The sequence below is a fragment of the Rhinoraja longicauda genome, chromosome 8 (genome assembly GCF_053455715.1).
Source record: "Rhinoraja longicauda isolate Sanriku21f chromosome 8, sRhiLon1.1, whole genome shotgun sequence".
Classification (NCBI taxonomy): Eukaryota; Metazoa; Chordata; class Chondrichthyes; order Rajiformes; family Arhynchobatidae; genus Rhinoraja; species Rhinoraja longicauda.
This window is the reverse complement of record NC_135960.1, coordinates 9858027-9874773: the sequence shown is the minus strand read 5'-3', so window position 1 is coordinate 9874773 and position 16747 is coordinate 9858027. Positions and strand designations below refer to the sequence as shown.

General features: G+C 45.7%; 1 protein-coding gene across 1 annotated transcript in view; it reads left to right on the top strand.

Moving 5' to 3' along the window:
- The window catches only part of LOC144595738 (contactin-associated protein-like 5), a 644436-nt gene that overhangs the window by 442886 nt on the left and 184803 nt on the right, over positions 1–16747 (top strand). Inside the window, exon 18 of the mRNA XM_078403317.1 lies at positions 14259–14498. Coding sequence (XP_078259443.1) covers positions 14259–14498 — 240 coding nt within the window. The remainder of the gene's footprint in view (positions 1–14258; positions 14499–16747) is intronic.

Here is a 16747-nt window from a genome sequence, read left to right as displayed (position 1 = left end):
AACTGTACACAATACTCCAGGTGCGGTCTCACCAAGGCCCTGTATAACTGCAGCAGAACCTCCCTGCTCCTATACTCAAATCCTCTTGCTATGAATGCTAACATACCATTCGCTTTCTTCACTGCCTGCTGCACCTGCACGCTTGCTTTCAATGACTGGTGCACCATGACACCCAGGTCACGTTGCATCTCCCCTTTTCCTAATTGGCCACCATTCAGGTAATACTCTGCTTTCCTGTTCTTGCCGCCAAAGTGGATAACCTCACATTTATGACTACATTTGTTCTTTCGTGGACGTAACATATCCCTGGGCACCACCTTTTGACGTGCATTGCTGGTGGCCTGGCCATTACTTGTCCGTCAGTCACCTGTGCTGAAACATGTTGCTTAATATCAGATTTGAGATAGCTTCAAGGGAAGATTAGCTGTCATGTTTGCTACACAGTAGCAGTGTCAATCATCCAGAGGTAATTGATCGGATGTTGGATTTTCCACAGGTGGTGAACGGAGCTATCATCATGTGAATTCCTGTTTCTCTTTTATAGTCTTTACCAAAGATAATAGAGCAGAACAAAATAGACCACTCGACCCTAAAAACCGTAGTACGTCACGACGCCATTTTAGTAGGCAGAAATTTGCAGAAACATTTAAAAAGAAAAATAACAAAAATCTGTGAATTGATAGATGAGATATATTCTGCATTTTTATGGTATCATCACACATACTGTTCCCCCCAAAGCATTGATTACACTGCGAGAGGCATAAACGGCGGGTTTTGCCTACTAAAATGGCGGACATTACGCTCCTTTGCGTACTACACTTCAGTATTGGCGATTTCGACGGAGTGGTTCATCTTGCTCCTCTAGTATCTTCGGACTTTACTACGGCTGCACAGCGGTGCAGAGGGTGGAACAGTGGTAGAGTTTAGTTTGGTTGAGTTTGGAGGTACAGAGGGGATACATGCCCATCGGCCCAACGAGTACGACTGTTTACGATTTTACCAATCCAATTAACCTACAAACCTGTACTTCTTTGGAGTTTGGGAGGAAACCGGAACTCCTGGGGAAAACCTGTGCAGGTCACGGGGAGAACTTACAAACTCTGGACTGACAACACCAGTGGTCAGGATCAAACACGTGTCTCTGGCGCTGTAAAGCAGCAACTCTACTGCTGTGCCACCATCCTGCCCTAGAGCTGTTGCCTTACAGCGCCAGGAGTTGCCTCACAGCGCCAGCGCCAGAGACCCGAGTTTGACCCTGACCTCGGGTGCTGTCCGTACGAAGTTTGTACATTCTCCGTGTGACCGCGTGGGTTTTCTCCGGGTGCTCTGGTGTCCTCCCACATTCCAAAGACATGCGGGTTTGCAGCTTAATTGGCTTCTGTAAATTTGCGCATCTGTACAATCTGTACATCTATCCATGTTGCCCAGGGATGTTAAAGGTGTGATTTTACCAAGCCAATTAACCTACAAACCTGTACTTCTTTGGAGTGTGGGAGGAAACTGGAGCTCCTGGGGAAAACCTGCGCAGGTCACGGGGGGAACGTAGGACGGCACGGTGGCACAGCGGTAGAGTTGCTGCCTTACAGCGAATGCAGCGCCGGAGACTCAGGTTCGATCCTGACTACGGGCGCCGTCTGTACGGAGTTTGCACGTTCTCCTCGTGATCTGCGTGGGTTTTCTCCGAGATCTTCGGTTTCCTCCAACACTCTAAAGACGTACAGGTTTGTAGGTTAATTGACTGGGTAAATGTAAAAATTGTCCCTAGTGGGTATAGGATAGTGTTAATGTGCGGGGATCTCTGGGCGGCGCGGATCCGGTGGGCCGTAGGGCCTGTTTCCGCGCTGTATCTCTAAATCTAAATCTAAAAAAAAAAAAAATGTTGCCTGACCCCGATGAGACACTACAGCACTTTGTGTCTTTTTCTTATGCAGAATGTGGATTGACATAGGCCAAAGTGGTCAAAGAACTGAATAAGGCTGGTGTCACGGAAGTCCGACATGGCAGTCTGATGAAGGGTATCGACCAGAAACATCAGCTATTTCTTTTCTCCAGAGATGCTACCTGACCCGCTGAGTTGCTCCAGCATTTTGTGTTCATCTTCGGTGTAAACCAGCGTCTGCAGTTCTCTTTCTACCCGTCACGAAAGTGCTACCTGATTAATGTCTACAGTTCCAGAGGCCAGGGATTGCATTCTTCCGGATTTTATTCAATAAACTCGCACAAAGTCATCAGGGAGTTAATATTGAAGATTAACACAGGGCACCCTGGTGACTGGTAACAAAAGCCACACCTGAATCACTGGGGGGCATGTGTTCCTGTTACACTTTTGTTTTCTGAAGATGCTTGGAGGCATAAATGTTTGCAATCTTCTCTTGCCGAGCTATCTCGAGCTCTTCTCTTTTAAACTTGGCTGGCGTGTCTTGGGAAAGCTGATATTTTGAGCTGCTCCTGGATTTGCAATCTGTTGCCAGTGGATGCATTAAAAATTTCAGTTCAACTCTCCAATGGTTCCTTTCACTCAAAAGATCAAACTGGTTCAGTGCTTTGAATTAATTAACATTGATTCTCAAATGTGGGGCTAGTCGTTTGCCCCGCGGAATAATATTGAGCCGGCGATACGGAATAATTGCACGTAAGAGATGTTCAACACAGTTTCTGTGATATTTAGTTTTTTTCTCTTGTCAATTCTAAATGTTTATTGATGTATAGTTTAGGAAAAGGCAAGATGCTGGAGGAACTCAGAGGGTTAGGCAGCATATGTGCAAGGAATGCACAGATGACTTTTTTTGGGTTAGTACCCAATATTTTGACTGTCCATTGCCTCCACGGAAGTTGCCTGACACACTGAGTTCCCACAGCACTTTTCTTAAATTCAGGATTCCAGCATCTGCTGTTTCTTGTGAATCCATTGAAGTATTGTTAAATTTGTTAGTGTCTGAGTTTAAAGAACAAGAACAATTTCAGACGGTTTCTTGAATTAAAGGGTGCAACATTTAGAGGTATAGAGAGCCACTAGACCAAGTGGACCCGTTGGGCCCAAACCTCCCCTGCATTGGTGCAGCATCCCCTGCTCTCCCCCTCCCCCTCCCGCCCCCCTCCTCCCCCTCCCTTCCCCCCTCCCCCCTCCCGCCCCCTCCTCCCCCTCCCCTCCTTCCCTCCCTCCATCCTGCTCACCCCCCTCGCTCCTCACCCCTCCCTCTCCCCTCCTCTCCTCCCCCTCCCCTCCCTCACGCCCCCTCCCTCACACCCCCTCCACCCCCACTCCTCCTCCCCCTCCCCTCCCCCCTCCCTCCATCCCGCTCCCCCTCCCTCCCTCCTCCCCCTCCCTCTCCCCTTCCCCTCCCTCACCCCCTCCACCCCCACTCCCCCTCCCCTTCCCCTTCCCTTCCCCTCTTCCCCTCCCCTCTTCCCCTCCCCCCTTCCCCTCCCCCCCCACTATCCTCCTCAACCCCCCTTATCCTCCCTCCCCCCCCCTCCAAGCCCCTCCCTCCCTAGGAGATAGATTTAAATTTGAAAATGTGAATAACTTTAAATATATAACACTGATTTCAATGAAACACCTTCCATTAGCACCAAAGGGACGACGGTGAGTAAGGTGGGCCTAAGATTGTCAAGCTATTGTGTACCGTTTTGGCTGTAAAAAAAAAAGCGAGAGTTTTAGTATATAGATAGAATCTTAGAGTGGAAACAGGCCCTTTGGCCCAACCTGCCAATGCCAACCAAGATGCCCCATCTATACTAATCTCACCTGCCTGCATTTGGCCCACATCACAGTACATCTTTCCTATCCATGTACCTGTCCAAATATCTTTTAAATGTTGTTGTAGTACATGCCTTAACTCCTTCCTCTGGTAGCTCATTCCATATACTCAATGTGTGAAAAGATTGCCCCTCAGGTTCCTATTAAATCTTTCTTCTCTCACCTTAAAGCCATGCTTGATTTCCCTAATGTGGGCAATAGACTGTGTATCTACCATATCTATCCTCCTCGCGATCTTATACACCTCTATAAGATCACCCCTCATCCTCCTGTGTGCCAAGGAGTAAAGTCCAAGCCTGCCCAACCCTTCCCTATAGCTCAGGTCCTCAAGTCCTAGAAACATCCTCGTAAATCGTTTAGGGCGGCACAGTGGTGCAGTGGTAGAGTTGCTGCCTTACAGAGCTAGCAGCGCCAGAGACCCGGGATCGATCCCGACCGTGGGTGTTGTCTGTATGGAGTTTGTACGTTTTCCCGGGGATCTCCGGTTTCCTCCCACACTCCAAAGACGTACAAGTTTGTGGGTTAATTGGCTCCATATAAGTGTAAATTGTCCCTAGTGTGTGTAGGATAGTGTTAATGTGCGGGGTTCGCTGGCCGGTGCGGACTCGGTGGGCCGAAGGGCCTGTTTCCGTGATGTTTCTCTCAATCTTCTGTGCATTGATCACACAGCAGCCTGGAAACGAGCCACGTTGAGGAATGCCATCAGGAAAATTAATGCATCAAGCCTGCGTATTGTTCTTGGAGGCTGTTCACTAATGGAGTGCTTCTGAAGTGTTATGCCTGACTCACATCTGTGGGATTAAATTAGTTTCAGCATGGCAAGAAGATGAGACTTTATCGCTGCACAAAGTCCAATGAATCCATTTGTTTTCCTTTACAAAGTGATTAAAGTCACGAAGAATTAGATTTTGACCATGTAAATGTTTAGAGCAGCCAGGTAATGTTAGTTAGGCTCTTTGCTGTTTGATTGCACATCGGATGCTCAACAAATTCTTCACAAACCACATTGATGAAATTGCGGAAGGTAGTTTATAAATGGCTATATTTGTTGGGAGAGGAACAGAGTTAATGTTTCAGGTCAATGATCTTGCACTATTTTAATTTGGATTTCCAGCATCTGCAGTTTTTTTTAAATTTCTCAATTGTTTTGCTTATCAGATCAGTTCAGTTTATTGTCACGTGTACCGAGGTACAGTGCAAAGCTTTTGTTGCGTGCTAGCCAGTCAGCAGAAAGACAATACATGATCACAATCGATCCATTTACAGTGCACAGATGCATGTTAAGGGAATAACGTTTAGTGCAAGGTAAAGCCAGCAAAGTCCGATAGAGAATAGTCCGAGGGTCATCAAAGAGGTAGATAGTAGTTCAGCACTGCTCCCTGGATGTGGTAGGATGATTCAGTTGCCTGGTAACAGCAGGGAAGAAACTGTCCCTGAATCTGGTGGTGTGCATTTGCGCACTTCTATATCTTTAGCCTGATGGGAGAGGGGAGAAGAGGGAGTGGCCAGGGTGCGACTCGTCCTTGATTATGCTGCTGGCCTTGCCGAGGCAGCTTGAGGTATGCCTCTAGCTGCATGTTATCCACAGAGGAAAAGCTCTTGTACTCTATACTCTTAACTCTAAACTCTCCCCCCCCCCTCCCCCTGCAACAAAGTCAGTACCTCATATTTCGCCTGGGCAGCTTACAACCCAGCGATATAAAGTTGATTTCTCTAACTTCAAGTAACCTATGCTTTTCCTCTCTCTCCGTCCCACCCCCATCCTAGTTCTCTGACTAGTTTCACTGTCCTCCTGATTAGTTTGCCTCGTTGTCACCTTCCCCTCAGCCAACAATGAACCATTCTACATTTCCTTGACCATTGTCTGCTTTGCCCTGTGGTTTTCACACCTTACACTTCCACATCGCTAGTTTCCCTCTCCCCTGACTCTCAGTCTGAAGAAAGGTCTCGGCCTGAAACGCCACCCACTCTGAGCAAACAGCAATGGCTTTTTCCCTTTATCATCGTCATTTTTTTGCATATATTCATTTGCTCTATATCTCTCTACATCACCATCTGCATCTCTCATTTCCCTTTCCGCCGACTCTAGTCCGAAGAAGCGTCTCGACCCGAAACGTCACCCATTCCTTCTCTCCAGAGATGCCGCCTGACCCGCTGAGTAACTCCAGCATTGTGTGTCTATCTTCGGTGTAAGCCAGCATCTGAAGTTCCTTCCTGCACAAAGCTACTGTTGGCATTGCTGAACAAAGAGCACCTACTGCGAAAGCTCTTGAATGTCACAGAAGTCACTGGCTTGTCTGCCGCTGCAGTTCAATCTTCCTGTCCTCTATTGACACACGTACATAACATGGGACTTCTCTCCACAGGATGCAAGATGAGTTGACTTGTTAACAAAGAGCCACTTGCTGGTGCTGGCTGCGGCGTGCCTCTTACTGTCATCTAATTCTAATGATATAATCTAGAAATGGGTCCTTTGCCAATAGTCCGTACCGAGCTGTGAAGCAAATCAAGAAGAAAAATAAATCTGCCTTTGTTGCACTAAAGGCTCCTAGAATTTAACTGAAGTGCTTTAACATCAACAAAAATAATCCAAAAACAAACTGCAGCACAAACCTATTCATCTATTAAGAGGGTCAAAAGAGGAATTACTTTTACTGTTTCTATTTAACTTGTTTATCCTTTTTTCTTTGCCTCATTATATTCAATATATCTGAGTGTTAGTGTATATATGTGAATATATGCGTGCACTTTAGTTTTCAGTTTTAGTTTTAGAGATACAGCGTGGAAACAGGCCCCTTCGGCCCACCGAACCCACGCCCACCAACATTCCCCGCACATTGACATTGTCCTACACATACGATGGAAAATTTACAATTGTACCAGGCCAATTAACCGACAAATCTGTACGTCTTTGGGGTGTGGGAGGACACGGGAGAACCCGGGGAAAACCCACGCAGGTCACAAGGAAAACGTACAAACTCCGTACAGACAAGCATAGAAACAGAAACATAGAAACATAGAAAATAAGTGGAGGAGGAGGCCATTCGGCCCTTCGAGCCGACACCGCCATTCATTGTGATCATGGCTATATCAAATATTTTTTTTAAAATTAAAAAATATATATGAAATGGCTGATCATCCACAATCAATAACCCGTGCCTGCCTTCTCCCCATAACCCTTGATTCCACTAGCCCCTAGAGCTCTACTTAACTCTCTCTTAAATCCATCGTGATTTGGCCTCCACTGCCCTCTGTGGCAGAGAATTCCACCCGAAGCACCCGTAGTCTGGATTGAACCCGGGTCTCTGGCGCTGGAAGGCAGCAGGTCTACCGCTGCGCCACCGTGCCGCCCAAACCTACAAATTTAGACAAATACATGGGTAGGGTAGGTTTAGTGGGATATGGGCCAAAGACAGGCAGGTGGGACTAGTGTAGATGGGGCATATTGGTCGGCGTTGGGGAAGTTAGGCCAAAGGGCCTGCTTCATGCTTTTTGACTCTATGATTCTTTGACCTTAAATGCAATATCAATGCGCAATGCAAATTGCGAAAATCCCATAGATCTCCCATAGAAATAACACTCATTCAATCCAGTGGGAGAGCTTTAGTAGCTACTAGACCAAGTGCACCCATTGGGCCCAAACCTCTCCTGCATTGGTGCAGCACCCTCTTCCCCCCCCTTCCTCCTCCCCCCTCCACTCCCCTCCCTCCACCCCCTCCCCTCCCCCTCCACCCTCTCCATCCCACTCAACCCTTATCCTCCCCCCTCCCTCCCTCCTCCCCTCCCTCCCCCTCCCTCCCTAGGAGATAGATTTAAACTTTAAAATGTGAATAACGTTAAAAATATAACATCGATCTCAATGAAAAGTCTTCCATTAGCACCAAAGGGGCGGCGGTGAGTAAGGTGGGTCTAAAATTGTCACGCTATCGTGTACTGTTTTGGCAGTAGTTCAGGAACAAACAAACAAACGAGAGTTTTAGTATATAGATGATGATAATAGTTATATTAACCATGATATGAACTATCAGTAATATAATGTGAATATAGTCTGAAAAACGGTCCTGACCTGAAATATTGCCTATGCATATCCTCCAGAGTTGCCGGCTGACCTGCTAAATTAATCCAGTAATTTGTGTTCTACGCAAGATTCCAGGATTGCAAAATTGCAAAATCTGCACTTCCTTGTGGCTGATAATTGAATGCTTGTAAAGGGAAATAAGAAGGGTCTGAAAAGGCAATGATACAGGTGCAGCTCAGAGAAACCAGCAAAGGCTCCGGGAACCTTCATAGGTTCATAAGTTGTAGGAGCAGAAATAGGCCATTCGGCCCATCAAGTCTACTCCGCCATTCAATCATGGCTGATGTATCTTTCCCTATCTTTCCATGATTGTGCCTTCTCCCTTGTCCTCACAGTCCACGACATTATTCTTCAGAAATACAGGCCCACAACCGAGGTCACCCACTAGGCCGACACGGTGACACAGGTGGTAGAACTGCTGCCTCACTGTGCCAGAGACCCAGGTTTGATCCTGACCTCGGGTGCTGTCTGTGTAGAGCTCCCTGGAGACCTCGTGGGTTTACTCCGGCTGCACCGGTTTCATCCCACATCCCAAAGGTAAGCAGCTTTGCAGGTTGATTGGCTTCTATAAATTGCCCCTAGCGTGTAGACCAACTTTGTGTGTGGGTGATTGATGGCCGGCATGGACTAGGTGGGCCTAGAGACCTGTTCCCATGCTGTATCTCTACACTGAACACATCTGTTTTTTTTAGTTTAGTTTAGTGTAGTTCAGAGATACAGCATGGAAACAGGCCCTTCAGCCCGTCGAGTCCGCACTGACCAGCGATGACCCATACACTAGTCTATTCTACACATATACAGAAGCCAATTAACCTACAAACTTGCACTTTCTTTGGAATATTGGAGGAAGCCGGGGTACCCTGTGTAATGTCCTCTCTAAGACCCTGTTGTAGCGAGCACAATGAATGTACGCCCGACATCTTGTAAGAAGATTTTATTACTGATCCTTCACCAGGAAACTTCTAGAAGGTCACCTGACCTCAGTCACAAGCCACAAGCCCATTGGCCTGCTTCTGTTCTTGGCCTCAAGGGGGCACTGCATTTATATTACATATACATCACACCCACATGGTCACAGGGAGAACGTACAAACTCTGTACAGACAGCGCCCATAGTCAGGATCGAACCTGGGTCTCTGGCGCTGTTCGGCAGCAACTCTACTGCTGTGCTGTTATTCTTCCTGTAGTGAATTCTTCACTGAAGCCTGCCTCTGCCTTCTTCTTTCCACAGAGGCATTGCTCTCTCCCTTTCTCCCACTTGCAAGTTTTCATTTAAAATAAACGGGGGCTTCTTTTCCAATTTTACTTTCCCGTGGACATGAATGTAGTAGATAGGAAGATGACTGAATCAGTTCCTGATGAGTTTCTAGATGAACCTTAGTTTAGTTTAGTTTAGTTTAGTTTAGTTTAGTTTAGTTTAGTTTAGTTTAGTGATACTGAATGAATCTGTCTGATGTGTATTTCTTAATTAACCGACAAAACCTGCACGTTTTAGGAACATGGGAAGAAACTGTGGTACCCAGAGAAAGCCCACACAGCCCCAGGAAGAACATACAAACTCCGTACAGACCGCGCCCTTAGTCAGGATAGAATTCCGGGTCTCCGTCGTTGCCAGACAGCAACTCTACCGCTGCACCACTGCTGCAGGGTGATGGGTGTGTGGAACAAGCTGCCAGAGGAGGTAGTTGAGGCAGGAACTATCCCAACATTAAAGAAACAGTTAGACAGGTACACGGATAGGACAGGATGGAAGGGATATGGACCAAATGCAGGCAGGTGAGGCTAGTGTAGTTGGGACATGTTGGCCGGTGTGGGCCTGTTTCCACATTTGTATCACTCTACGACTCTCTGACTCGAGAATTCCAGATTCAATATAGAAGTGGGAATATTTTTCATATGTTGGGATGTTTTTCTTCACGAATCATCTTTTCAATTATCAGGCATTACCTCACCAAATAAATCCTACACTTATTTACATGCCAAGGTTATTAATTCCACAAGAAAAATAAATGCATTAAAGCGGAAAATGCATTTAATGTAAATTGAGTTTCACGCTCAGCGCAATGAAGCAGATCAATTTTCTATGCTACAGTTGTAGGGCAGAGTGCTCAACCTTGAATAAAGTATACTAATGGCTCTCAGACAAGTGACATATGCCAAAGGTCTTCCAAGTTCGTGATTCAAGACTATGATTACACTGTATATTAGCAGAACACTAATGAATTCAAACTGCTGCTCAAATACGGAGTTAGTACATGGAACAGCGAACATAGAAAAGAACAGATAAGACACAAAATGTTGGAGTAACTCAGCGGGACAGGCAGCACCTCTGGAGAGAAGGAATGGGTGACATTTCGGGTTGAGACCCTTCTTTAGACCCCGAAACGTCACCCATTCCTTCTCTCCAGAGATGCTGCCTGTCCCGCTCAGTTACTCCAGAATTTTGTGTCTATCTTCGGTTTAAATCAGCATCTGCAGTTCCTTCCTACATAGAAAAGTATAGCACAGGAACAGTGTCTTCGGCCACAATGTCTCTGTTGAACGTGATGCCAATCTAAACTAATCTCATTTGCCTGCACATGACCCAAACCCCTCCATTCCTTACACATGTCTATCTAAAAGCTTGTTAAACACAAGTGTTATATCTGGCTCTACCACCAACCTCGACAATACATTCCAGGCCCCCTAGAACCCATTGTGCTATAAAACTTGCCCACACATCTCCTTTAAACTTTGCCCCTTTCATCTTCAAGCTATGCCCTCTAGTCTTTGATGTTACCACCCGGAGAAAAAAATCTGCCCACTCTATACCTCTCATCAGTTTAAATACTTCTATCAGCTCTCCCCTCATCCTACGATGATCTTTCTTTCTCCTCAGCCCCATTGCCACCTTTGTATTTCACTGAACAAGAAAACTTAAATAGAAAAAAAACACAAGGAAGTAAAAGTAACGACATTGAACAAATTAACAATGACCTTTTGAATCCGCCATTTTCTGCAAACTATCTATCGATTGCTGTCCAAAAAACACCCATCATTTAGACAAAAGTTAACAACATTCTTGGCTTCAAAATATCTGCTTGCTCCTGGTGTCAGTTATAAGTTTCGATGACGTTCCTCTCCCTCTCATTTAATTGTTATCTTTCCGTGCACAGAATTGTCATGAAAAGTACAAGAAGTTTAGAAGGATGAGGGGGGGACCTCATCGAAACTTACCGAACAGAGGCCTGGATAGAGTGAATGTAGAGAGGATGTTTCCACTGGTGGGAGAGTCTAGGACCAGAGGCCACGGCCTCAGAATTAAAGGACGTACCTTTAGCAAGAAGATGAGGCGGTGTGTCTTTAGTTAGAGGCTGGTGAATCTGTGAAATTCTTGGCTGGGGAGAGACCAAGTCAGTGGATATTTTTAAGGCGGAGATTGACAGATTCTTGATCAGTATGGGTGACAGAGAGCGAAGGCAGGAGAATGGGGTTGAGAGAGAAAGATAGATCAGCCATGATTGAATGGCGGAGTAGACTTTTATGTGCTGAATGGCCTAATTCTGCTCCTGGTAACCATGAACTTACGAACTGATGTCTTTAAAAAAAAAACTGCAATTGCATTTGCAATTGTCTTTAAAAAATTTTTTTTTATAAAGATGTATTTTCACAACAGGATTTCAGTAATCTGCAGTGCAAGTATCTTGCAGATAAATGTATGCATTTAATATTCTACAACATGAAATCTATGATGAGACATAATAAAATAGAAATTTGAAACATCAATTTTTACTTCTGAAATATATCAATGAACCGAGATGACCTTGTTTGATCATGTTTTATGCACAGTGCAATATTACCAAACACTAAGATTTCACTGTGACTTAGAATAAAACAAACTGGTATACTATTGAAGGGTATAGAAGTAATTTTGTGCATTTGTAGATTTGGAAACATAGAAACATAGAAAATAGGTGCAGGAGGAGACTATTTGGCCCTTCGAGCTAGTACCACCATTCAATGTGATCATGGCTGATCATCCACAATCAGTAACCTGTGTCTGCCTTCGATTCCGCTAGCCTCAAGAGCTCTATCTAACTCTCTTTTAAATTCAGCCAGTTCGTTGGATGCTTTCAAGAGAGAGCTGGATAGAGCTCTTAAGGATAGCGGAGTGAGGGGGTATGGGGAGAAGGCAGGAACGGGGTACTGATTGAGAGTAATCAGCCATGATCGCATTGAATGGCGGTGCTGGTTCGAAGGGCTGAATGGCCTACTCCTGCACCTATTGTCTATTGTCTATTGTCTAATTCTCCTCTACTGCCTTCTGTGGCAGAGAATTCCACAAATTCACAACTCTCTGGGTGAAAAGGTTTTTTCTCATCTCAGTTTTAAATGGCCTCCCCTTTATTCTTAGACTGTGGCCCCTGGTTCTGGACTGTCCCAACATTGGGAACATTTTTCCTGCATCTAGCTTGTCCAGTCCTTTTATGATTTTATACATTTCTAGAAGATCCCCTCTCAGTCTTCTAAATTCCAGTGGATACAAGCCCAGTCTTTCCAATCTTTCCTGATATGACAGTCCCACCATCCCAGGGATTAACCTCGTGAACCTATGTGCACTTCCTCAATAGCAAGGATATCCTTCCTCAAATTAGGAGACCAAAACTGCACACAATACTCCAGATATGGTCTCACCAGGGCCATGTATAACTGCAGAAGGACCTCTTTACTCCTATACTCAAATCCTCTCGTTATGAAGGCCGACATGCCATTAGCTTTCTTCACTGCCTGCTGTGCCTGCATGTTTACTTTCAGTGACTGGTTTACAAGGACACCCAGGTCTCGTTGCACTTCCCTTTTTCCTAATCTGACACCATTGAGATAATAATCTGCCTCCTTATTCTTGCCGCCAAAGTGGTTTAGCTTTTGGTTTTGCTTTCGACTGGAAATAATGACCAACCATCTAAAACTGCCATATAATGAGCTAAGTGTAGAGAGAAGGAACTGCAGTTGCTGATTTACCAAGGAAAGACACAAAATGCTGGAGTAACTCAATGGGTCAGGCAGCAACCCCGGAGAGTATGGACAGGTGACGTTTCAGGTCTTCAGACTGAAGTAGGAACCCGACCTGAAATGTCACCTATCCACATTCTCTAGGGATGCTGCCTGACCTGCTGAGTTACTCCAGAATGTTGTGTCTTATTTATGAGCTGAAGATGCTTTTGTACATTTTGCTTGGGGTGGTTTGCTAACAAAACATAGGGTACAAAGAATAGGTTACGTATTTTACTTATAACACAACAGGCTGCACAGTGGCACTGCAGTAGAGATGCTGCCTTACAGCGCCAGAGACCCAGGTTCAATTCTGACTACGGGTGCTGTCTGTATTTAGTTTGTACGTTCTCCCCGCGACCTGCATGCGATTTCTCCATGAGCTCCGGTTTCCTCCCACACTCCAAAGGCTAATTGGCTTGGTGAATTTTTTTAAAAATTGTCCCAAGTGTGTGCAGGATAGTGTTAATGTGCGGGGATCGCTGGTCGGTGTGGACACAGAGGGCCGAAGGGATTGTTTCCGCACTGTATCTCTAAACTAAACTGAATTGAACTTAACTAAGACAAAGTGGTTTAACGGTAGTTGCTAGGACGATGTAATGCATTGATAATGGTCAGTTTGTGGGATCTAACAGGCAGAACACATTGTTGTCCATGTGAGATTTTTTTAAACGAGGATTGCTGGTCAGTGCGGACAGACTCTGGGCTGCAGGGCCTGTTTCCGCAATTTATCTCGAAACTAAATTAAACTTTAAAAATATCTAAGATAGACACAAAATGCTGGAGTAACTCAGCGGGACAGGCAGCATCTCTGGAGAGAAGGAATGGGTGACGTTTCGGGACGAGACCCTTCTTCAGACTGATGTCAGGGGAGAGGGAGATACAGAGATAAGGAAGTTTAAGGTGTGAAAACAGGGCTAAGGGAATGAAGTTCGAGGAAAATGTAGAATAGATCATTGTTAGCTGGGTAATAACAAAGCAAACAGAGATAAAATGTAATCGGAGACAGTAAGACTGGTCGGAGAACTGGAAAGGGGTAGGGATGGAGAGAGCGAGGGAAAGCAAGGGTTACTTAAAGTTAGATAAGTCCACGTTCATACCGCTGGGGTGTAAGCTACCCAAACGAAATATGAGGTGCTGTTCCTCTAATTTGCGCTGGGCCTCACTCTAACAATGAAGGAGGGCCAGGACAGAAAGGTCAGTGTGGGAACGGGAGGGGGAGTTAAAGCGTTTAGCAACCTGGTGATCAGGTAGATTTAGATGGTGGTGGTTAGCTATACATTCGCCGAGCCTGCGCAAAAAAAAAAAAAAATCTGCTGGTCCATCTCATTTCTAGGTCATTCGGTGCACTAGTGTGACATTGGCTTCCTGTTCATTCATCTCCCTGCAGGTGGGACGGCATCACGACAGAAGGGTTTCCTTGGCTGCATTCGTTCTTTACGGTTGAACGGGATCACCCTGGATCTTGAAGAAAGAGCTAAAGTTACCCCTGGGGTGAAGCCAGGTTGCCTTGGACACTGCAGCAGTTATGGCAACCTGTGCCACAACGGAGGGAGGTGCATAGAGAAGTACAATGGCTATTGGTGCAACTGCACTCACTCTGCTTACGATGGACCATTCTGTAAAAAAGGTAAGAACCCAGATTCCAAATAAGGAAGCGGGCAGTTGAGAAAGAAGGAACTACAGATTTTAGAGATTTTAGTTTAGTTTAGAGATACAGCGCGCAAACAGGCCCTTTGTCCCACCAAGTCCGCAAGGCAGCAACTCTACCGCTGTGACACTGTGCCGCCTTGATGGTTTACAAAAGAAGGCACGGAGTGCTGGAGTACCTCAGAGGGTCAGGCAGCATCCCGAGAGTGCATGGATAGATGACGGTTTGGGTCGGGACCCTTCAATCCCGCTGACAAGGGAGGAGCCGTTTTAGTCTAGCAGGCTCATCTCTACCATGCTGAGGTCAGGCACCAACTCTCGGACACCCTCTTATACCTACCCCTTGACCATGGCTCTACCTACGAACCCCAGGACATCATCTCCCAGGCTGTTTCTGATCTCATCACCTCCGGTGATCTCTCACTACGCAGCCTCCAACTCGGGAGAATGTGCAAAATCTAAACAGACAGCATCTGTAGTCATGATCGAACCCGGGTCTCTGGCGCTGTGAGGCAGCAACTTTACCGCTGCGCCACCATGCTGCCCCTGTACTGCAGACAAATAGGAAGGCAAATGATTAATTAATCTTTTAAGGCAAGGAGAATGGAATGCAAAACATTTTGCCAAAATTGTAGAAAATTGCAGAACTGAACCAGACTCTTTTATGCAGGGGGATGGTAAATCTTTGATAATTTCTTCCTCGTAGTTATAGTCATGGAGTCACAGGGTGATACAATGTGGAAACAGGCCCTTCGGCCCAACTTGCCCACATTGGCCAACAATGTCCCAGCTACACTAGTCCCAGAAAAGAGACAATAAACCAAGTGACTTCCATTCGCATTGTGAATTCTCTGTCATTTGAGCAGTCAGACAGACTGGGAATTATAAAGGTTCGCTCATTTTCCTTTGAATAGAAGCTGTCTGGATCTGATAGAGAACGTTAAAATCATTGTGACTGATGCTGAAACATGCATGAAGAACTTGTGGGTAGTGGGAATATGATATGTTTACAGGTGATAATCCTTAATTTTCCATTTACAGGTGAGCACTTAATTCCGCATTTACAGATGCCCTGTCCTAATTCCCCATTTACAACCACCCCTTAGTCCTCATCTATAGGTGCCCTTCCCCAATTCCCCATTTACTGGTGCCCTCTCCCAATTCCCCATTTACTGGTGCCCTCCCCCAATTCCCCATTTACTGGTGCCCTCCCCCAATTCCCCATTTACTGGTGCCCTCCCCCAATTCCCCATTTACTAGTGCCCTTCCCCATTTACTCCCCGTCCCCATTTCCTTAAATCTCCCTTAGATCTCCTACCTCCCACCAGAAACCTATACCGCATGGTTATTGGCACTGCCAAATTAGATGACCAAATGCAAGTGTGACTAAAAATTACGCCTTAAGTGCCTACTTCTTCATCCTAACAGCAACTGCTAATACCGTGCCTAAGCCACACAAATATTGCAAAATAAAGTGCCACATTTAAGTGATGCTTCCTTATTGAAACATAAACACCATGCATATTGTTTCCCTCTGTGGGTTATGCACCCAGGCACCACAGACATCAGTTGCTCAGGATTGGCTCCTTTATCATCCAGAAATGGACACCCACGGTACTCCAGCGCAAGATTATGTATTAAAGCGGTTGGCAAGGACCTAATTAAGTTACTGTCAATTACATTCAGTTTCGATTAAAGAGCATCATTTTGACTCCAAACCTTTCTCAGCAAGGTGTTAAACCTAACTACTTATTCTTGGAACAACTGTTATAAAGAACGAGAAAGCTGAAAAGGTTGTACTTACAGCCCTGAAATATGGTCCTTAGAGGGCTCAGTCACAGAATTAGGTAGGCACGGTGGCGCAGCAGTACAGTTGCTGCCCTACAGTGTCAGAGACGCAGGTTCAATAGACAATACACAATAGGTGCAGGAAGAGGCCATTCGGCCCTTCGAGCCAGCACCACCATTCAATGTGATCATGGCTGATCATTCTCAATCAGTACCCCGTTCATGCCTTCTCCCCATACCCCCTGACTCCGCTATCCTTAAGCGCTCTATCTAGCTCTCTCTTGAATGCATTCAGAGAATTGGCCTCCACTGCCTTCTGAGGCAGAGAATTCCACAGATTCACAACTCTCTGACTGAAAATGTTTTTCCTCATCTCAGTTCTAAATGGCCTACCCCTTATTCTTAAACTGTGGCCCCTTGTTCTGGACTCCCCCAACATTG